Below are 24,207 nucleotides of genomic sequence, written 5' to 3'. Positions count from 1 at the left end.
TGGAAATGCAAAAAATGCAGTAATGGTCTTAAGCAACCTGTTGGTTGGTTGGCCAGTTGGTTGGTTGGTAGGTTGGTCAGTTGGTTTGTTTGTTGGTTGGTTGGTCGGTTGGTCGGTCGGTCGGTCTGTTTGTTGGTTGGTTGGTTGGCTGGTTGGTTGGTTGGTAGGTTGGTTTGTTTGTTGGTCGGTCAGTTGATTGGTCGGTTGGTCTGTTTGTTGGTTGGTTGTTTGGCTGGTTGGTTGGTTGGTCGCTCGGTTGGTTTGAAGGTTTGGTCAAGAGTAAGATTAACAAAAGCACAGATACAGACAAATGCAGTAGTCTATAGTTCACTCTGTTTTCAAATATTTCATTTCAAAGTTCATACTTCAGCTCATCCTCTTTGCTCCCTTTGGGATCATAGATCAGATAATTGACTGGACTCAAACTCAACCTTCCCTCCCTCTCCACCCAAATCTATAGTGGCACAGTGGCCCGTAACAGCACAGAAATTACTGGGCCAATGCAGCATTCATGCCTCGTCCTAATCATAATTGCAGCTGTCAGATCTGTTTCACAGTGTCTTCTGCCAAATAATTACCCCGGTGCTGTGCTCACTGGGGGTAGAGAAAGAACACAGCAGACTACTTCTTGGCTCTTGTTTTTCAGCTAAGTCATTTAGGTTAGGTTTGTTGGCCAACTTTCCTCCATGAAGACTTTTGGAGCCACTCCTTGTGACTTAAAAGGTTAGCAGCATGGCATCCGAGAGCGATGTTTGGGGCCGCAGCTGCAGAAGTCCTTTGTGCTCACATTGTTACAGCTGCACCTTTTCTCAGCCTGCAGGGGGGAATAAAACAAGCACCCCCTGCCTTTTTATATCATCACACACCATAAATCTGCCATGTCTTCACTCTGACAGTTACATATCAATGCATATGGCAGTGTGTTAAATTAACTGCAAGGACAAGGGTGCAGATTTAGAAACACTGAATCACAGAAGGAGAGAGAGTTTCAAAAGGCTTCGCTAAGTCATAAAATTTATCATACTTAATAAAAGGGTGTAAGATCTATAGGTTTAGGTTTAGCTTTAGCTTATTTGCACATGCAAATGATGCCAACTGAGAGAAGAAAAGCAGCCTGTTTTTCTGATTCCAACAAGCCACAGGGGTGTTATGGGGAAAAAAAACTGTCCCAAACGAAGAAGCAATCTATCCAAAAGAAAATGAGAAAAATAAAAAGGACAAGAGACTTTTGCCGAGAAACAAATTCATATCCAGACTCAACATGAATCATAAGATTCACAAAGACTGAAATGGAAATAAAAAGAAAGAAATAAGTTTGGAAAAGCTGTGAGTGTGAGTGGAGAAGACAAGGACGAAGAGGTGCATCTTTTGCAACCTCCTTTTTCTGTGGCTTTTGAAAGAATTTGTGTCATGGTTCATTCAAGGTGGGGGAATTGTATTTTAAGCAGCATTTTTTTAAAAGAGCATGATCTAAAAAGAAAACAAAGAAAAAGGGCATTGTAAAACATCTTACATTTGGTGGTTTCTTGCTTCAAACCGGGGGAATTTTTTTTCTGGAGAGCATCAGATAAATGAATTTGTGGATGAAATCAGACGAGATGAGATAAGATGAGAGGAGACGAGGAGATGATATCAGATAAGATGAACTTTATTGATCCCTGAGGGGAAACTGAGTCATTATACAGAGGTGTAGCTTGGAGAGCATAGTCAATAAAGTAAGAAGGATGGAAATGAACATTACATTACAATATTAAAGACGATTGTATCTGTCTCCAGGACACCTAGAAAAAGATTCTTGGGTGACTGTTCGGGTGTGAGGTGCCATTTAGCAACTGTTGTCATGAGACTGGGGAAAAGTATTTCTGTTAATAGAGGGTGTTACAAAAGTGTTAATGTACATTAAATCTATGCAGTTTAGAGAGAATGCAAAAAAACCCCAATATCATAGTTATTAGACACTTAAACAGCTGCTTAAATGAATCATGTTATTGCACTGTAAGAACTGTGTTAACAGAAATGATGGATGGATGGATGGATGGATGGATGGATAGATAGATAGATGTACTTGAAGTCAGAAGTTAGCAATAACAAAGCAACTCTCCTTGAATTTAGTTACCAAATAAGTAAAAAACGCTTTTGTTTTCATCATCATCAACATCTACAACCTTTTAGAAACACATATGCACGTATCTATGTTCACATAGATACTGTTCACATCTATGTGAAGCATCTTTGAATTTTAAGGCCTGGACCCATAAAACAGAACAGTTTCATGTTCTGAAATCTTCATAATGGTTAAGTTTGGTTCAGGACCACTACTTGAAAATTTCACACGTCCCAGTTACATTTATAAAGAATACATTATCTTGATCCATTTACTAGATTTTCATCTTCTTGAATTATTTGGTTGGACTGTTGGTGTCGGCGGTTGGTGTCAGGAACAGGCCAAGTCTTTGGAGCCTTAGTACAAATGTACTGCAGTGAAACCATGAATTAATTGTTTGATCACCTTAGTTGCAATCATTAAATCTTTATTAGGAAACTTGACATGATGGCAGTTCCTGCTGGCAGCGAACTTTATGCACTTGAAATTTGATGAAGTGAAGGAGTCTAGGATGGAGGTGAAGAACAGGTTCAATCATCGTTTCTCTAAAGACTCTTTCACATTTTAACATAAACTCAAAGATTAAAAATAAATGCCACCGGTGACAAAGTGGACATCAGAATTTCAACTAGACAAATCAACTGGCTTTCAATTAGCGAGGGTGGATGTTCTCACATGTTGCAGCCTTAAGGATTTTTGGGGGGATTGTGAGAAAGAAAATCTCAAATGAAATTCATTTTTGGAGTCAGATCCTGGGGCTGCTCCACAGACACTGAATAAATGAAAGTACGCCTGGGACTCTTCTCTGCTTCATTTTTTGCACATTCAAATCAAACTTAAGCAAAAATATTGTCAGCCCAAAGACTCATTAATTCAGTGTAGTCCTGAAACAATTAGTTGAAAAATCAATTGGTCAATCAATCAAATACAGTTTAATGACAAAACAATCTCAGCTCAAGGTCCACTTACTTGCTCCACCTTGACCTTTCAACCATATCACTCATTCATTGTCAGCAGATGAGCTCAACTTTTAAGCCAAGATGAAGGAATAGTTACAGAGGTGCCCTGAATCAATCTGTTGATGACTTGGTGATATGATTTAAAGCTGCAGAGCAAGCAGGTAAGAGGACATTAAGTTGAAATTGTACAACAACTGCTGTTTTCAAGGTCAGAATGAATTGCCAAGCTTGACAAAAATACATAAAAACACATACCCAAACTTGCAGTTGCCCACTTCTGCAATGGGGAATTTGCAGCATTTCAGCAATGCAGTGACCAAATTTTATTTATGTAAGCATCTTCAAAAGTTGCAAATTGCTTTCCAGGAAGAAGGAAAGTAAAGGAAGGATATGAAACACAGACAGACCAATATATAAAAAACAAGATCCACATACTAAACATTGTAAACTCAAGAAAAACCAAGGAATGCAATGAGCATGTTTTCTTTTTTTCTGATACTGGGATATCAGAAAATGAACAGTTCATTCATTTATAAACAAATAGACAACTGATAATAAAAATAATCATTAGTTGTTGTTCTTCTCCACTGTCAATGAAACGCCAAAAAGTTTCCACGAATGTTTAATAGTTTCAATGACATTCTGGAGACACATATTTGTGGGGACACATATTTGTAGGCACAGTCACATTCTGGGGACTCACCTCCCACCTGGGGACATGAAGGCCCCACAAAGTAAAGTATTAACTTTTAAGATTTAATACTCAGTTTAATGGTTAAAGTTATGGTTCGAGTTGTGGTCAGGCATCTAGTTATGGTTATGGTTAGATTAAGTCTCTAGGGATTTAGTCTAAGTGAGTGTAAAGTCCTCCTAAGTGACAAAAACTAGTGCTTGTGTATCAGTGTCTGGATTTCCCTGCCACCAAAATACTGGAAACGTTCAGTCCTTATAACTTACTTGGATTATCAGTCACCCCAGGGGACAAAGTTACATCTCACACACACACACACACACACATACACATACACACACACACACAGGTTAGTGCCAGCCAGCACTCTTGTTAACACAAGTTCACAGCATGTGCTTGTATCATAACGTCTTGCTGTGTAGAAACTGCAGAAGTATCTTGTCAGCATTGGTAAGGGGTTTGGACTGTGTGTGAAGGTTAGCGCATGGGTGTGTGTGTGTGTGTGTGTGTGTGTGTGTTTGTTTGTGAGTGAGGCAGGCAGGGGGTGTGTATGGGATTCTGCAATGTGCAAGAAAAAGTAGACAAAACCTTCCCAAAAGGAAGCTCCTGCCCGTGTCTGAGCTGCTCAGCACAAAACCCAATTATAAAGCAGTGAGAAGGCAGATTGGATTACACACAACACACTCACACAACACACACGCACACATCAACACATGCACACTTTGGTCCATTTAGCTCCTTTAACAGTAGTCGTGTTCCACTTATCCTAATTAAGACGCTAATTGCACCCACAGAAGAGGACACCAGGGTGTGTACTGGTGGTTTAGTTATACTATAATTGTGGGGTCCAAAAACCGGGAGCCTACTGTACTTGTGGGGTCTGACAGCTTCATGTGTAGGGTTAGAATTAGAATTAGGTGAAGGTCAGGGTAATAGATAGGGAATGCATTTTACTCTACAAAGATAGGTGTGTGTTTGCGTGTGTGTGTGTGTGTGTGAGTGTGACTCCTAGAAATGTGCAGTCAGGCTATGTCCACACTCATATGTTTTCATTTTAAAACAAGAATTATCTCCGTTCAGACAAGCAAAAAATGCTACGAATGAGGAACAGCAATGGTGAAAATTCAGATCAGAGATGCAATGAGTATAAGGTCGTGTTGGCGGCAGAAAACATAGATTAGGAGTTGTCACAAAGCAAATACAGCAACATATTAGAGCAGCACTGGGAGCTTTATCCATCAATCCTTGAATCAGAGAAGGATACATCGTGGCTGATAAGTCCCAATCAGAAAGCAAACATGGGTGTCTGCGTCATTGTTTCTGTTTCTTCCCGTTCAGACTAAAACACATCTCCCGTGCTTTCAAACTAAAATGGGCCCAGCAGCATTTCCCAAAGCGAGCATCAGTGATAACAAATCTGAATTTTCAGATAAATAACAGATCTGAAGAAAGACAGTTTGATATGAGAATTACAAAGATAGATTTTTATTCCTTGAAGATTTCGAAAAAATCTTTTCTGTTCTTCAGTGCTACAGTTCTTACATAATCCAAAAGGTTTGTCAGTGCATTCAGAAAAAATACTATACACCATAGTTATTCATAGTTATTCACATGATCCAATAGATGCGGCTGTAAAGGGACAACTCAAAGGATGAGAAGAAGAGAGAGTACTTTCTGTTTGTGTGTAGTGTACTTTCATCTCTGTGAGATTCACTGACCCATAAGGAGTGTGCACAAGGCTGCTGGGTAGTGTGTGTGTGTGTGTGTGTGTGTGTGTGTTTGTGTATGTGATTGTGTTAAGTGTAGCTGGTGTGTTTGCAGTTTGCCACTCTCAGCTTAACTCTGCTCTAATTGCCTTTTTCTGCTCTGAACACACTCACACATTCATACCAAATGGCATATGTTATTTTTGTTGTGCAGCTCAGAGGGTAGAGTCTGGTGCTCAACTGGATGATGGCACTGACACAAAACACACACACACACACACACACACAGCTGCTGCTCCTCTCACTCAGATAGCAATACGCCTTGTTTCCTGTGTCAGGTTCCCTTTGGCCGCTAAAGCTGTCAGAGAGCTGCCCCTCTGGTAATCCATACATCCTCATGTGTGTGTGTGTGTGTGTGTGTGTGTGTTGGCTGGCTGGTCGGTCCGTCTGGTCATTTTACACCCATAAAGTGTGATTTGCAAACTTTCCACGCTTGTTTTACGAGCTTTAGATTTAATTTTTATCATCTGCTGCTTCTTGAACAGGCTCCTTCATATTTCTGAGAGCAGATGTACTTAACTGCTGTGGAAGTTTTTTTTTTGTGGGGGGGGGGGGGTGTTTATTACATGTGGTTCGCTATAGGACTGCAGCAGTTTTACTGTTAACTACCTGCCAGGAGGTGCATGGAGTGGGCTGGTGTCTCCTCCAGCTCTCTGTGGTGAAAGCAAGTACCAACCATAAGAGCTAACTCTTTAAGCCACTGTGGAAGTACGAGAAAACTTTAACTGTGCTGAAATCCACCACATACGAAATAATATGAAAAGCACCAAATTCTCTCTAGAAATAGAAAGTAAGTCATTTCTTTTCATGGCAAGTTCAGCTTTTAATGGCTTCCAACTTTTCTCTAACGATGGGATTTTATCATTTTTTCCATTTCATTTCCAGAAAACAATGTCTCAAGCATAAATAAAATGTAAAGCTGTATTATAAACACTGAAGCCATGCATGACTTAATGAGGCTCTTGTTATAAATTTTTGAGTACAGTGAGATTAGGAAATGAACTTTTAAATGAAGAGGTGCAGATGTGAAACCTGCTGGAAACTGCTCTAATGCTGAAAGATGCTTCACTTTATCCATTTTACTCAGTTTCCTCCACTGCCAAGTCATCCTTGCCTGGAGGTCAATCACAACAGCACTGTAAGAGATCTGTTATAGTTCTATAGTATCAGCATAAACATTTTCTATAACAGAGAGCCATGTCTAAAAGCTATAAATTATTTTAAAGGTCCCACACAGTCAAAATGTAGATGTCCATGTGTTTGTGATTATAAAGCAGGTCTAGGTTCTATATTAATACTGTGAAAGTATCAAAGCCTCAGTCCACAGAGAAATGCACACAGCCTGTATTCAGAAACTGAGCCTTAAAACCAGCCGTCAGGACTTCTGGAACTTTGTGACGTCACAACAAAGCAGTGTCCACCTTCAGTTTACCTGAAATCTGCTTTATTTTTATTAGATCAATCAGAAAAGAGACTCTCTTCTGATTGGCTCACTGACCTGTTGTTACTAGAGAGAAGCCTGAGAGAGGAGATGTAAAACTACACTGAGATGGTTCTAAAAACCACAAATATTTCTTCTTATGGAGATCAACACTTCAGATAAAACACTGGAAAAGTGTAAAATATGTGACCTTTAACCATTACACTCTGCAGCATGCATGAATGGATTTCTATATGTGTGTTTTATTTTTCACCATATTTACATGATGCTCTCTATGCTGCAATGAGAGGATGATGACACACAGAGCTAACTAGGCAGTGAAGTGCTGGCTTAACTGTTAACAGTGTATAACCTGTGTTAAAGTTAAGCCTTGGCTGGGAATGTGCAATATGACTCTGCTCAGTAGCCACTGTGCATGTAAGCTTTAGTGCCAGGTAGTAATCCTGCCAACAGGACATCCTGTGTCCGTTTTCTTCTGACTGACGAGTCTGAAGTTACAGGAGCAGCTTCATGAAACATTATCTAGCTGGTATTTCTCCAGGCAGCTAGGATTGCAGTTGTGTTGCAGCGTCAGGCTCCAGCTCTTCTCACAGCTGCCCCAAATTAAAAATTTGGTTACTGATTCATAAGCTTCCCTGCAAGAAATCACAGGCGTCAAAATGGGTCAGAAATCACTCATTGTTAATTTTTAACTCAAGTTGCATTTTCTACATTCCTCTGAGGTGGAAGGCAGTGATTTAGAAACTTGCTCAGCCTCAAATCCCCGGTTGCACTGTAGCCGGACGATGGAGGGCTGCAATCTGCATCACCTGACATGACTTTCACCACGCATGAGTGGAGAATTATTGTGAATTGTGGATGTGAAGGCCGAGTCAGACCTGCAGAAGAATCCCTGCAGTGGGAGCTGCCTGTAAATGCATCACCCTCGTCATGTTCAGGAATGTACAGTGGATAGAACAATAAGAGAGTGACTTCAAAGGCTTGCTCACAAAGCTATCTGCATAAATGAATTATTAACCTTTTGTTTTGTTAGCCTAAAAGCTGTTGTTCTTTTCTCGGAGCTGCAGACTGTTGCCTGCCAAGACGTTTGCCGTTGGAGGTTGACACGTGTGAGCTGGAGGGACAGTGAGGGGTCTGAGGCATGAGAGGAGGCCGAGACACCGAGGGCCGGCAGGAGCGATGAAATTGAACAGATCAGATAGATTTGTCAAACAGATTTTGAATTATGCAACGTGGCGTCAGCACCAAATCTTTGTGGTTGAATGCAAATGATCTTTGTTAAATGTGAGCATCCTGTAAACTAGATAATGAATGAGTCAGCTCCTCCAAAGGTTGACAATGAGAGGAAACAAGCCTCTCAGATTGAACGCTGGCAGCATGCATTATGTATCACCGCAGGCCCGGTAGATTCAGTATGCCATCTACTTTCTGTACTTTGTGTTCACCTACATCTCAGTCACTTTCACACAGTCATTTTTTTTCTCTGTTCTTTTGGGCTCCTCACGCTGAATCCCCCTGAGACGTCTTTGACTCGCAGAAAATTGTTTCTCGCATTCTTATCTTTCCACTTTTGAAATTCCTAAATCAGACTGAAGCTAAAGTGCAGCACAAATTGTCAGAGCGGCGATAAAACTTTTGGCTTGGACTTGAGGCATTGATTTTTAATTAGAGCTAATGAGTGTTGGGACAGAGGGGATGAATTATTGAGCAAAATGCTTCTGTTTGTGCTTCATTGCAGCGCTGTACAGGAAAAAAAAAACCCTTTACAATCGAATCACACCTGGCTGTGTCGTAAACCTTCTTATGTCTGTGTCTCTCTGACTTTACTCATGATTTATGTAAAGTTACATCCCTTTGTAATGGCTTCTTTGCGTAGTTTTTTATGCTGCATGTCTTGAAGGTTCAAAAATATGAACTGGTGAGCTATGAGTGTGCATTTCTATTCTTGACCCGTCTAAATGGGTCAGGGACTGCTATTACAGTCTGGAATAATCTAAGCCGAACATGGCCCAAGGTTATTTTAGTTTGGTTCCTTTGCTATTAAGCAGATGTTTCTATGCTAAATTGCAGCCGAATTAATCATCTCCTCAAACATATCACCAACACACTCCTCAAGAAGCAGCTCGGTCTCACCAAACAAGATTTTCCATTTCCGTTTGCAGCTTCAGTGCTGATCTCTCTCTCTGTGGTGGACCCTGATTCTTTGGGCCATCTGTTTGATGATCCAGAACCCATTACCCAGCTCGATGCTGATACTTGGCTACAGGAGCGATAGCAGCAATGGCGGGGCGAGGTTAGACAGCTGGATTTATGGGCACTGGGAGGCCAACGATCAGCCAGTCATTTGTCATGTCTTACCAGCAGGTCCTCTAATTGGACTGGAGGCACGGTGGGAAAGCTGAATCAATGCACTAAGTCACAACTTTTAAACTCACCATATCCCCCAGACAAATATGTGTGGCTATTAGCATAACAATGCTAACCCCATGGCCGAGCACACGGTCTCCTGCTTTACATTGCAGATTCCTCAGCTGCTAAATAGCTTGCATTGGTCAGATGATGAATATCAGTCAAGACATCTACGGAAGTTGAGGAGTCACCTCCTTACTCTTTGCGACTGCTTTGAATATTTGCCAAAGCTTCGATTAAATCAGGCTGTTTGGCAGAGACTGTGACAGCTTTAGGTGTCCTTCAGCTGGCCAGCTCTATAACTTTGCTTGTTTTCACAGCTTGCCTCGCAAGAAATTAGCATATAATCACTCGGCCGGCATTGAGGGGAGTTGTGGGGTAAAGCAATTAAACGGCAGCAAATGAATACATTTGAATTCGTTTCAGCAGAGATTTATTCGGAAAAACAGGAGCGGCACAGCTGTTGCCCTCTAAAACAGAAATGTTAACACTCCTGCTTGTACTAAAGATTCAGAATGATGGGGAGGCAGCTTCAGAGCAGGCAGCTCTAATGAGGGAGAGTGGACAGACTATTTCAAGTTGTTACTGCTTTATCAGGCTCAGTATTTTAATATACCTAAAAAAAAGTACAATAGGAAGCTGTGCAGCACTTCGTCTCTCATGATTTCAGCTGCACAAGTTGCACAAGTTGAACAACATTCTTTTGTTATCAAGAATGCATCAAAGAGCTTACTTTCCTCAGGCATCCTTTGAAAACCATAGTTATGACAAGTCTTTTTCATGTTTAGTTATTTCTTTTATGCAAGTTTATTTAGTTTTTTCTTTTTCAATGCTTCTCTCAACTCATGCAGCCTCAAACCAACATTAGTCTGAAATTCTAATATTGAATGATGACTTAAGAAACCTTGATTTATAGTTTATATATACAAATAAATTCATACACACACACACTTACATGCACTGTGTGTCCAATTTGGGACCACACACACATTGAAAAACCACATTTGACAAAGACAAAGCGACCTCGTACCAATCAAACACAATCCACCTGTGATATTCTGAATATTACAGGTTTTATTTTGGGATGAAATATTAACATTCACCTTCTTAGTTAACTGCTTTCCTTCAACCAGCCTATTTTTTATGCAGTAAACAGGACAGCAAAAGAAAAAAATAAAATTTTCTAGCCGAAGAAGCAGAAAGAGAGAGAAGTTCCCACTAATCTTTGGTAGCACTGCATTCTGGGTGACAATGTTTCCTGTTTCCTTGGATATAGAAATTGCTCTTTGAGCTCCCTCTTCAACTTCATTTCTTAATCATTGAACATGAACAGGTGAAAAATGGAAACTTTAAAATTAAATTAGTTTGACACAAAAACCACACATTCAGCCCACTGTGGAAGAGTCAGACTCCATTTTGGTTACCGGTGTTGATCAGGGTACGGAGTTTCTGTTGGTTTCCATGCGGATGGAGCTGCTGACATGAGAGCTCATCTACAGCACTTCAGAGATTTCCCATCAGTGTCGGCTTAAAAGTGAAGCCTGAAAATTCATTTTTGACCTTTTGAATGGGACAAAAGAATGAGGATTGATTGTTAGTGGCACTGAGTTGGGATTCTTTTTTCGAACTACAATTTCCAAGATCAAAACTCTGCTTACCTTAACATGACCATGTATATCTGACCTTTTCAGCTGCATGGTACCGACTCAACTGAACTCCACTCTGCTCGCTTTGTTGGGTTTTCCAGTGGGTTACAGTTGTGACAACAGTTGTGGATAGTACCTGGTACCTGGTACTTTTTTTAGGTATCACCTTTGCCGATGTTCCAAGCAAACTGAGGTGATATCAAAAGGTGGGGTGATAACACTGCAGACTACTGATTGGTCAGAGAGAACTGTCACTACTGCGTCATGGTTGTGCGAGACAGGAGGTTCGGAACCAGTCACTATACCCTGTAACATTCCTGTCAATATAACAACCCGCAACCCGTCAACTGAGCAGGTGATGTTTGGTATCCCTTCAAAGATGACGCTTCATGCATCGTTGCTATAGTAACAACGCTGCACTCAGAGGGTACTGTCTGCAGTGGAAAAAGAAGTACCTGGAATCAAAAGCAAGTAGATAGTATACTGTATGTGAATAGTATGTATGTATAAATATAGTCATTTGTAATATGAGGATGTAAATGTTTTCTGTTTTTTTTTTTTTACAATCTGTTAATAGGGGAAAAAATCCCAGTTTTAATACTCATGGCTCAGGTCTTTTGTTCTCAGATATGTAAGGTCATGTTGAACAAACTACTGTTACTTTCTTGCTGTCACAGTAAATGTGTCAGCTCACACTGATTTGATTTAGCTCTGCTAATACTCCATTACATTACTAACCCGACCCAGTTGTGCGTTGTTGTTGTTGGAAGTACACACGGCTGTGTGCGGAGCTTCAGTGTGATCAGGTTGATTAGCTGTAACTGTAAAGCTGTGTTGACAGGACCAGGCTTCCCTTGAGGAGAAACTCGCATGTTTTTGCAGCCGTCTGAAGCTTCTCAGTCTGAGCAAAGCTTTTTTGGCTGCGGTAAGCCGGCACGTCCCCTGATTGAATTTGCCTCAGTAATAGCTTTAGTTTCTTTCAGCTCTGGTCCAATTTTAGCCCAATTACGTTTTGCTAGCCTAGCAGCCTGCCTCTCTTCATGCCCCTGCTAATGTTTGACTCTGCCTTTTGTTCCCCATTGGATTTTTGATGAATCTGCTACTTCAGCCACTGAAGGGGCAACTGAGTTCTCCCTCCGTCTTTATTTATCTAAGGGGAAGTGATGGAGGATGCAGTTTTTTTCCAGTTCCATCCTGCTTGGTTTTCATTCAGGCAGACACGCTTCTCACTGGGAGCTTCCCAGTGTGACCACAGTCTCCTGATGCTGGCTGCTGAACGAAGTAATGGAGGTTAAAGCTGCACTTTTCTCATCATGCTAACGCTAAGAGGTAACAGTGCAGTTTGATGAGAGAGAAGCTCATTAACAAGACCCTACAAACAGTTGTCAGCGGTTCTTAATAGAGCAGAAATGATGAATCACTTGATTGATTAGTGCCAAACTAGTTAGAGCTTCTCCAAAAATAATTTGATTCTTTTCTTTCTTTCATGAGTAAATATGTCTTTGATCAAAACAGGGCATTTGAAGACATCACCCTCCAAAATAGGCATTTTCACTGCTTTGTAGACAAGTGCTTCCCAACCTTTTCCAATTCGAGCCCGATTCAAAATGTCAAAACTGTTGGCAGCTCACATCTGACCCCATAACAACACTGGAGTCAAATAATGTGCTCAGTCAGACTGAGATAGCAAACAAGTACAGTGATGTTCAGTGGCAACAACCATTTGTTTTTAATTGATTAATCTAGAAAATAATTAATAATAACAATAATTACTGTCTTGTTTTCAATGTGTTTTTCATCCAATGAGTTCATTAAGGCAGCTTCATTTTAGACTATTGTTGCTTTCCAATGGAGTTTGTGTTTCCAGCAAATGACATCAAGTAAATTACAGATCTCAGGAGCTTAGCGTCAGCACACACAAGAACTGGGAGCTACTGCTGAAATAATGAGCTGATTAAATCATTATTAGTGGATTGATCCGTTAAGTTATGTATTAAACAAAAATGTCAAATACAGTATTTGCAAGTTCCAGCCCGTTAAGGAGGATTAGTCTGTGTTTTATTTATTTGGAAGCTGATTATCTTTGTGTTGTGGACTGTTAGTTGGACCGGCAAATTGAGATAGCAAATGTTTTTACACTTTATAGAGTAAATCATTAATTGCTGATGAAACTAACCATTAGGTGCAGTCCCAACCCCAGCACTGAGCTGCTCGTGGACTTTTCTTGTAAACCATCCATATGAAGGCTCCCTGTTTCAAATAAGCATCTGCTTTGTTGTGACAGTGTCCAAATGTTTTGTGTACATTTTGGTAATCCCATACATTAAGTATTTACATATTGTTAATATGATCAATTTGATTAATTACTTTAGATTTCCCATCTTTATTCACCTCAACATTCACATTATTCAGTTTATCCGAGATTCAAACCGACAACCCACCAGCTCAAGGCCCACAGTGCAAAACTCCAGCTTAGCTCTGCCCCATAAAACAGTCTCTACTAGGATGTACTCTGTGTGAAAGTTATGGATCTATTTTTTCTTTATGAAAGTGGAGACGAGCCGGTTCAACTCTAAATCACATCTGAGGGAGAGAACGAAATGAAAGCCCTCAACTCCTCAGACATTTAATCAACGAATCCTGGGTATGGGTCCCTGTAGGGGACAATCTCATTGGGAGGAGGGGAGGAACTGCCGTTACCACTCACGCTGCTGTCTGTCGTATACCTTCCCCTGGCTCTGACTTGTCAGAGCAGGAGGGGAGAGGTCAGGTAATAGCCACTCCAGGTTTCGAGGGATATCTTTGCTCCCTTGGCCCGGCCACTTAAAGAAGTCCATTTACACCGTGAACTCAGGGTCAATCCCATTCTGCTCGTGGTCCATTCAGGAGGTAAACAGGACGGAGGTTTGGAATTGACTGCAACCTTCTTGACCCCCCCTGAGACCTGGACTGAAATGGACTCGCCATCTAAACCGTGGCACACAGTCCACTCAAACCTGAATCTACTTATAGAGTTAGCTGCTGTGCTAATTTTACTCGGCTCTATTAAGAAAGACTAAGTGACATGAATGGCAGCCACAGAGCCATAACAGGAAACTTCTTTCAGAGGACATAGCTGCACACACACTTATTATTAACCCCCATGACCTTTTTATCCATTCTAAGTCAGAGGAATCCAAATCTATCATGTGATGTTCTTGTTTTACAAACATCAGATATACACATACAAGTTATTAATATGATCAGACTCTCCCATCACAACCAAACACACATATTGCATTCAGTGCAACACACACTCATGCACACATATTAGAAGATTTTTCTGATCACTAGAGAAATATATTCTGGCCTCAGTCTTCACAGTCTGACACTGTGGGCCTCCCTCAGACCAACCTTGGTAAAAGTCCCCCCCTCATCCCACCTTAGTTTACTTGCTTTGTTTTGCTCAATTTCTGGATGCCTATGGGATCACGATTGTGTTATTTGGTCCTATAGACACTAAACAATTGAGCCAAGCTCTTTGACGTAGCTTGAGACTAAACCAAATACATAGAAAGGGTCTGTCCTGAGGCTTTTATTAGTTTCTGACTCTGGGAAAGTGAGAAAAACTGTAAAATTCCCCCAAACTACTGTATGTCTGATCTATTTCACCAAATCACACACATTTAGGCTCATTTACGTGATCTCGTAATGTAATAACTTGTAATATTTTTTTCCCATCATACTGAGCCTCCCCTGCAACTGTTTGGACCCCCCCGTTCTAGTCAATATATCATTTGAATTTCTGACCTGTCTGCTGTTGATTTTCTGTAAGCCAGTTTTCAAAAGGTCAGTGTTTTTGATGTACGATCAATTTTCTTAATCTTTGAAAAAATAGGAATGGCTGTGTGATATAAAAAAAGAGAAGTTTGAGTGCAGGGACCATGTTTTTTCTTTTCTACAAAAGCAGTAACATTTCAGAAATATCATATCGCCAATTTAATTCTAACCCTTGTAATTTTACAGTCATTGTACTGTAATTTAACACATTTTTTTGCTTTCAGTTTTTTGTGTAAAAAAATCTAAAATCAATCCACTTTCATAAAGGTGAGAGTTACTGACTAGCCTGGAGTCCTACTGTTTGGCCTGATCAGAAGATTTTCTATTCATAACATTTGCTTCGAACCTCTTTTCCCTCGTAGGCAAATCCTTTAGAAAGCTTTCAGATAAAGGAAAGAGTGTCACCGCTTCAGAGAGCATCACTGACCTGTAGTGAGATTGGTTGGGACGGTGGGTCTTACTGAAATGTTCCTGTTTAGGATGTGGCTCTATGATGGAAAAGGCCATGTGCAGGTATCTGCAAACAGAGACTGGTATACTCTGGTCTACTCTTTGTGATAGACTGATCTCACTCCACCCTGTGAATTGCTTTTTGCACTCAGAGCTCATTACCTGAGGGATAGTTCCCCTTCCTGTAACAGTGTGCATACACCGAAGGGTGCAACTCTGAGACTATACTGCACTGAATCTGGTTTTGTATCTTGCTGGATTGATTTTTCTTGTACTTGTATTTCCTGTTTGTACCTTTCAATAGCTGCTCATGTGTTAATGCAATGCAAAGGGATTTTTAGCTGCATTATACTCTCAAATCTGGAGATTGGTCTGCAATGCATCCTCATTGGTAACACTCAGCCAATGGGTGGATGTGTTGTGTGTCCACATTTAAATACAGTTCATTTGTCTCCATTACTGTGAGCGAGACAGCAGTCACCATGGTCTCCTGTACCTAAGCTGCAAGACCCTCTGGGCTTTCACTTTCCTGGAGTTGGAACTTTGTCAACTCAAGCTGAAGCGTTGTCATCTTGTCTACCTGGAGTGAACCTGCATCTTTCACCCTCTTTTTGTGCATTCACCTTCAAATTATATTTGATGTTACACCTAAATGCATGTGAAACAGGATGTACGTATCCTGTTTTGTGACTGTAGCATAACATAACATAAGCATTATTTATGAATCACTATAGACTGCTAATTGGTTGGCACAAATGCTGGCCAACGATGTATAGCAGTCCATAAACCTGATTCAAACCTAGGTTACATACTTATCATTATTTTTTTCTTATTGTGACATCATTTTGAGAGGAAATCCAACTCAAGATACTCATCTTTTGTTTTCCCTAATACCCCCTCTTTGTGGAGTTCCTCAAGGAACCCTCCTGGATTCTTTTGGGATTGCAGTTGGGATCATTTTAAAAGTCCCTAAAACCCTTAAAATCTAAATCTATTACATGCTCCAATCTTTATAAACCTATAATGAAATTCTGGAAATGATAGAGTGAGGATTATTCCATTTTAGTGAATGGGTTGGAATATTTCACCTTGAGTAAACATGATTTAGCTTTAATAAAGTGGCTGAACAAACAGTGCTAATAAAAACGTTTGTTTTTTTTCTGATAACTGAAAGGAAGAAATGAATATGGGGATATGGGTCAACAGTTATAACAGAAGTAGCTTAGCTTAGCACTGGAAGCAGAGGAAACAGTCTGGCTCTGTCAAAAGGTAACGAACGACATCTGCCTATCAGCATCTCTAAGGCCCAAAAACAACAAAACATACACTCTTGGCCTGGCTGGTAGCTTCCTGGAAATGTGTGCTAGCAGCTAAGCTAAGCGGCTGCTGGCTGTGGCTTCATACTTAGCATACATAGATGAGTTGTATTGTTTTCTTATCTTAAGCTTGAAAAGAAAGAGGATCAGTGCCTTATCTCAAAATGCCAAACTGGGCATTTAAGGGGAAAGTGAAGTTAAAGAGGTTAATCTGCATCCCATGTTTCATCTGTTTGTACATTGTTTAGGTATGTTTCTCAGATTGTGTTTGTGTCTGTGTTAAATAGTTTCTGCCTCAGTGAGCAAAGCCTTATAGGGGAAACCTCAGCATTCAGCTGACACCCACACTCCTGTTACTTCCCAACGTCGCTCCTCACTAACTTGGAACATTAACGTTGTGTACATTAATGTTGCGTGCAGAGATTGCATATGACACGTTTGCCCTCACATAAAGCTCATTACACATCTGGCCACAGCTGTGCAGAGATGCACACCCACAAACTCCCAATTAAACACACTTTCACAGACACATAAATAGCTCAAACACTATAGGGAACATATCAACTCACAGTCTCTCTCCAGGAGTGCCATTCCCCTCAGCTGGCTGCTTTCGCTAATTAAATTTTCATTCTGTGGTGTTCTCCTTTCTGAATGTGTCTTTCAACATGACCTATAGCTATTGCTACATTTTCACTGCATGCTTACTGCACGACTTTCTAATGTCATTTAATTCAATTATGAAGAGGAGTCGTAAAAATTAAGCTTGGGTCTCATTTTTCTCATATATTCAAACTGCTAGTTCAGAGGTTTTAGCAGCATTAAAGAATAATTGGAGTTTACAACATAAGTCATCGCAATTTTGCCAACAGAAACAATCTGTCAGTTTAGCCAATTTGATTTAAAAGAAGAGGAGCATAAGATAAAGAACTGTAAAGTTTACCAGTGTAAACATTCATTTGACACACATTTCAGATGTGCTCCTTGTCATTTTGATCTCCAAAAGCAGTGGCTTAGATAATATGGATAAACTGTTGACTTGCCTCCAACCCGTCTGATCATATCACTGTTTGCTTCTTGCCCCGGTGGAATTTGTTGTAGTTCTGTCAGCATGTTCCCAGATTTTATCAGTTACTGCAGTGAGAAAAATGTTACCATGTCTGACAGATAAGATAGCCAAAACCACAAAAATAAGAACCACATTTTATTAAATCTGGAGTTTTTAGTTTGTTTTTGGCGCCTGTAGTCTGAAAGGATGCCAGCATGAAGCATATGAGGTTATAATATGTTATGACCCTGGAAGTGCACAAAACAACCCTCTGAGACATATGATACTACTTAAATTTTGCATTATACATTACAGACCTTCTGGAAGATAAATTGGTTCAGTTGTTTTCAGAAAAATAAACCCAGTGTCCTGGATTCTTGGTGGTGATATCTGTTATATTTTGCTCAATCTGTTGTTTTTCTATACTCTAGTAGCTGCCTAAGTCAAATATTTATATTCTAGTTTCTTTCTTAGTATTATGGCTTTCCTGTTTGAATTACAGTATTTTGCATTTATTGTTTGAGTTCCATAGAGATGAATGTAAATTGTCAGTATATATAGAACTATTAGGGTTCCGGTTGTTAACCTGTGGCTGAAAGTTCATGTCCATTAAGATGTCTGCTTTAGTCTCAAATGGAGCAAAGCCTCCACATGTGACAGTCACCACCCACCACGAAGTGTCCACTCCATAAGCTCAGCTGCCGTTGGATATTCCTGTCATGAGAGGGTTATTAATCATCCGGCTAAATCAGATTTATGAACTGTAAGATGATATATCTGAGCATATGCAGGCCCCAGAATATTGATTTAATTCTGGCTTTAAGCTAGCCATAAGACATTGTCAGCTAACTGTTATGAGCTATTGACAAATAGCAGGCATGCTAAAGGGTGCTGCCAAATGGCACAAGTGATCTCGAGCCTTTCTGCCTACTTTGTCCTATCTCATTGTCTTGCTGGCCATGGTGCACAAGGTTTTTAATCAACAAAAAGCTGTTTCACTCCACCTGCAGCAGAAAACCCTCAGTGTTTTACAGCCTTAAGCACAGAAGATAAGAGTTCAAAGTATGAAATGGTTTTCTTACAGCAGTTCTCACATTTTGTAGACTACAGCAGTAAAACCTTACCCGGCTATAATGGAGCTCATAGAGCATGTAATACAAACTGCTGCAATGGAAACAGTTTCCCTGGATATGATCCCAACACACTGGCTCTTAAATTCAGGTTTTGTCTGTCTTACATCTGCTGTATATCTCTCTATCTTTTAGAGAGGTTTTGAACCAGTCACATTAATATGCAGAAAGAGGCCTAGTGTCGTAAGATTACTGTCATTTGGCCCAGCTGTCAACATAAAGATGACGTGTGGGTGAGTTAGGATGATAATGGAGCGTGAGAGAGTCATTTTGTTTTACTTCCTCTAATGTTTTATGTCTTTTATTGTAATGACAGAACAACACATCATGGAGGCCGCAGTCGTGTCGGGAGTGTACCTGCTACAGCGACGTGGCCATCTGCAAGCCCATCCACTGCCCCAACCCACAGTGTGACTTCCAGAGGGTAAGAGGTTCTACAGGAGGGGGTTGGGTGCATTTTGACTTTTGGACAGGAAACTTTAGCGGATAATTCATGGAAGAAAAAATATTTATTTTATGAATGGATAAAGCTGGTGTTACTATAGAGCCAGAGCTTTTCTCAGAACAAATAACAGCTAGCTAAGGTTTCTAACAAGCTAAAATGGCCCCCCAAAAAAAAAAAAATTAGACATTTAAATTACAAATGAAAATTTAATTTGATCTTTTTGTATAACTGTGCCTTCATGATGTTAAAAGATAGCTATAACGTTAATTTAACATTAGCAGCTGTTATGTGTTAGCTAGCTATTTTAAATGTAACTTTCATGTTAGCTTTAATGTAGGTTAGGCTTACTCAGTTACCGGTAACCCAGCTAACTTTAGATCTATTTTTCGGTCAGAAGCATTTATAATTTATATTTTTCTGTTTAAAATGTTTGAAAGCCCTTTTTAACAAACATAGCTTGTTGTGTTGATGGTGTTGGAAGGAAGGCAGGTTAGTGAAACCTTTTAGGCTAAGTAACGACAACACAGTTCAACACAACCACAAACTATAGTCTCCAAAAAATTACCATTCAACTGAATCAACACCTAACTACAACAATTTCTATAAAAACAGAACATTATAAACTTCATGACAGAGGATTTATTGCAGGACTGCATTCGTTTTGGCTAGGTGTACCTAAAAAACTGCCAAATAAGTATATTAATATAGATTATGAACAATATTGTAAAGCCTGTCAGAAAATACATTTTATAACTTTAGTGTTTGTTATAATTATGTCTCTTTATTGATTAAGTCCTTATTTACTTCCAAAACAAAATCATATCATGGCAGCTATATCACAAAGCAGCAAGACAAAAGAATATACTTAAAAAGTAATTAAGTAATGTAAATTCCTTTTAAATATTATATTCTACTATTGCTATTCATAAAAGATAAATAATTTTGATATGAAAACCCTCATTTTTAATTCAACCAAGTGTCCTGTCTCATAAATACTGTTGATGATTTAATTTGTGGTAAGAATAAGCATGTAGTGGGCAAGACACAGAGAAATAGTGTAGAAGGTCCAGAAGCAGGGACAGATGCATTCACTTTCACAACTAAACCTTCAACTGACTGAAATTTTAGTGGAAAAGTAATGTGAAAAAGTTTCTAAGCTCACCTGTGTGTAAGTGTTTTACATGGTTAAGAATGAAGACCTTTAAAGTGCAAAGCTTTGCATGTTCAGGAACCTTGTTTTTTTAATCTCCGTCTCCTCATCTCACCTTGAAGTGCAGATCCTCTTTCAAGGGCCTGTTCAATCACTCGTCTTTGCGAGCTGGCCTAACAAAAAGAATCAATGAGTTGACAGGCTATTGTGCAGTCAGGTCTGCTGATTGCACCATTTAATTTGCCACAATGGCAACTGTTCGGAGGCTGTTAGTTCCAGCCTACCTTTTTTGGCTCATTTGAATTCACAGGGACACATTTTCAAAGCTCTTTTTCACTCCATCTATCTGCCTGTTCCTCCCTGTGCTTCTTTCTAAATGTGATTTATACGTGAAGCCTGTGGTCACGGCATCAAATCCAATCCCAACCCTGAGCTAAGCCAACAATCAATGTCTAATGAATTCCACTCTGCTAGCTAGCAATCCAATGTTAATTAAAAATTAGTCATCATGTTCACCAAGCCGTGTGCTCCCTCCATTTAAAAAGCTCTTAAAATGTGACTCCCCCTCACCTACGCTGTGATAAAAACTACTAGGGTTTTTATTGTCTGCCTGTCTCTGATTCAAGGGCTTTGAAATTCACTGCCATTATCTACAAGCTCAAATTTCCTTTCTTCCCTCATTTTCCCACCTTTTCTGAAAACCTTTTCTGAATTTCTCATGGGTATCTAAATATTTCTGTAACACTCTGGGTTAATTCTCTACCACAGACCTGCATGTCTGGATAGTGTGGCTCCTGTCTTTGTTGCTTATGTTAAAACAGCATATTCTAAGTAACACATACTGATAAAGGATAATATCATACTTAGTACACAGAGTCTAGAAATCCAGCTAAGATTTTAAATTGGCTACACATAGAATGGCTTAAACTTCTGATTATTTTCATTATCAATTAACTTGCCCATTATTTTCTGGATTAATCATTAGTCTATAAAATGTCAGAGAAATAGTGACTAACAAGCATCACAACCTCCCAGAGTGAGAAGTGTCGTCCTTAACCTGCTTCTTTTGTTTGACCAACAGTCAAAAATCAATCAACAGTTTGGTTGGAAGTGAACACTGGATTGACGTCAAAACCCACCATTGCTAATTGACCTTGTGATGTGGCAAATGTTGGGTTTCTGCTCATGAATAGAATGTCGGTATTTTATATGTTGGCGTATATGGCGTTGGCATGAGATGTTTGGAAGACGTTTGATTTTGGTAACTTAACAACAAAACTTAAAACCAACAGAATGTCAGTGAATAGACAATCAGACGTTCTGATGTTGAATTTTGGTCACCTGATGTCTCAACCTACAGTCAACCAAATATCAACAACGTTGGTTTCCAGCTGTGTGTCAGCTGGGAGTCCTCAACCATGTGAATCTGGAACCTGCAAATATTTGACATTTGGGCTTTAAAGAAAGACTCAAACTAATTATCCATTATCAGTGATTGATTGACCAATTGTTGCAGCTCTAATCCAGATGTCTGATTTTATTGTTCATCTTTTAATAAAAATAGAGGAAGTGGTTCCTGCATGTTTTCTATGCACTGATTCAATCATTAGTGATTGGTTTTAAAGTTTTACCCTTTCCTTTTTCAATAATTTCAGTTTTATTAGAAGTCCTGAATAACTAAATATTAAAGGCACATATATGGCTTTAATAACAGCTTACTATATCTTAATATCTTATATCAGTTTGATATAAAGGTCAGACTTAAGGTGAGTTCATTTTTAGGTTTACATTATTTTAAAGAGAAGTTGGTGAAACTCAAACTCACTTTCTGCTCTTCACTGTGCAATTTCTATTTTCCTGCAAAAGCAACTGCAATATTAGAAAACCTTGAGCCCTATAAGAATGCAGCATTCCAGTGATAAATGAACTATTTTCTTTTCTGTGTGTTGTCATCTCTCTTTATTTGCAGCAATAAAATCTCAAATTAACTGAAAATCTTTTATAGGAATAGTTTTGTGATTAGATTTGAGGCAGCAGAGGGACTGTAACAACTGAAAAGATTAAATGTTCAGGACAAAAAAAACATCAGAATATGAGCCTAAATATAAAAACACTTAAAAGTTTGCCTTATTCGTGTTTAATTTATTAGCTGTTGTGATAGATACATTTTCCAGATGCCTTCAAAACTCAGCCAGTGTTTTTTTTTTCTTTGGTTTAAACTTTATGGTAGCAGGTAATTAATTACGAGTGGAAAGTACAAAATAAACTATTTGCACCTGCTGTGCAGCTCACTCTGTTTTATTTCCCAAACATGTAATTTACCGTAACATTTAATTGCTATTCTTTTGCCTGTTCACGTGTAATTTGTCTTATGCTTCTGATTCATTGTATTTCTACTCGGTCATTTTTATCTTTATACACTGACACAAGACATTCTCTGAATCTGCTCGGGGGTAGTTTTCTCTCACCTCACACAAAACGTATTCCTCCCCGCCTTTGTTTTCTATTTCATATCATTTGCATTCTCAAATAAACTATATCTAAACTACTCACTGGCGTCCGCCCTTTCTGCTTTCCAATTTACTTCCTGCCACACATTCGGCCTCAATTATGGCGTGTAGGTTGCATGGCTGCGTGGTGTGTTGTAATATTATGTATTGTAATACCTCCACCGCACCGTCTCTGTATTCTACACACTGGGCACGCCTGACAGAGTCTTCACAGATTTATCCTTGTCAGTTCCATTGTGTTATTTGTGTCACATGTTCACTAGTTTCCATGGAAATAAAACTGTAATTGGAGAGTTTGTGTGTTCATGCTGGTTAGAAGCAATCACATCCATTTTCTTGTGTGTATTTTGGTCATGCTGGGCGTGTATGTGTGTATTCACGTGTGTTTATCTTTTCCAAAGGGCGAGCAGTTAAGGATCCCTGCCAACAAGTGCTGTCCGGAGTGTGTCTCCTCGTCCCAGGGTTCCTGCCAGTACGAGGGAGTCGTCTATGGAGTAAGTGGAAATGAAAGTGATGATCTCTCTCTCTCCTCTTCCCCTGCTCATCCAAACATCATATTAAATGTTATTATGTGGACACAAAGATGCTGCATCTATTTCAAAAGCGTCTATGGTACAACTGTGTGATTTTGAGTTTGTGACAACAGTCTGTGTGCCTGTTTCAACATGACAATGCCCCCATGCACAAAACCAGCTTCAGAAAGAAATGGCACTTGACAAAGCCCTGACCTGAGCTCTATTCGACACCTTTAGGGTCTGTAGGATGAACTGAAAATGCTGGGTGTCTTTTGTCTGTTTGTTTGTGAAATATTTCAAATAGTTACTTGAAAAAGTCTTTGGAAATCCTGAATTGTTTCATACATACATACGATACATTACATCAAAGCTGATTTAACCCGTAATTCACTTTTCAAACGGATTCACGAATTGAAAACTGGTTCCAGGGACCTGCCCCCCTTCCCATCTCCCGTCACACAAAGGCAACAATCACTGTCTTGTTCATCTTCCATCGAGGGTCCTCCCGCTTAATGAGCTGGACATTTTGGCAGCCATTTTGGACAATAAGTGTCCTAAAGAGAGGCAAGTCTTTATCTTGGCTGGGGTTGGAGATTCCACTGGGCTTTGCCTCTGTGCTGAAGTGGCACTTGAACGGGGTCTGAACACCCAGGAGTGGGAGTCTGGAGAGGAGTCGTGGCTTTTTGAGGGTTTTACTGCATCTTCACTGAAGGACCGGGGCTGGTATTAAAACCACTGCTGCTCCTTTCCCAGGAAAAATTGTTGGTTGGCAATTTTTGCCTGAAGCATGTTCAACAAGTTATTTTTGAAA

At 39.7% G+C, this 24,207-nt stretch overlaps 1 protein-coding gene and 1 long non-coding RNA gene across 3 annotated transcripts in view; one reads left to right on the top strand and one right to left on the bottom strand.

The window, feature by feature from the left end:
• The window catches only part of fras1 (Fraser extracellular matrix complex subunit 1), a 245,665-nt gene that overhangs the window by 54,551 nt on the left and 166,907 nt on the right, over nt 1–24,207 (top strand). For both annotated transcript variants that reach the window (XM_071483970.1, XM_071483969.1), the window contains exons 3-4: nt 19,093–19,200; nt 23,283–23,375. In XM_071483970.1, the coding sequence (XP_071340071.1) occupies nt 19,093–19,200; nt 23,283–23,375 (201 nt within the window). The remainder of the gene's footprint in view (nt 1–19,092; nt 19,201–23,282; nt 23,376–24,207) is intronic.
• The window catches only part of LOC139624680 (uncharacterized), a 146,048-nt gene that overhangs the window by 97,695 nt on the left and 24,146 nt on the right, over nt 1–24,207 (bottom strand). The gene's annotated exons all lie outside the window — the stretch shown is intronic.

Source organism: Trachinotus anak, unplaced genomic scaffold, assembly GCF_046630095.1.
Source record: "Trachinotus anak isolate AG129_WGS33_773 ecotype Australia unplaced genomic scaffold, CSIRO_AGI_Tana_v1 ptg000008l, whole genome shotgun sequence".
NCBI lineage: Eukaryota > Metazoa > Chordata > Actinopteri > Carangiformes > Carangidae > Trachinotus > Trachinotus anak.
Note: the sequence above shows the minus strand (reverse complement) of the source record. Positions and strands in the feature narration are given on the sequence as shown.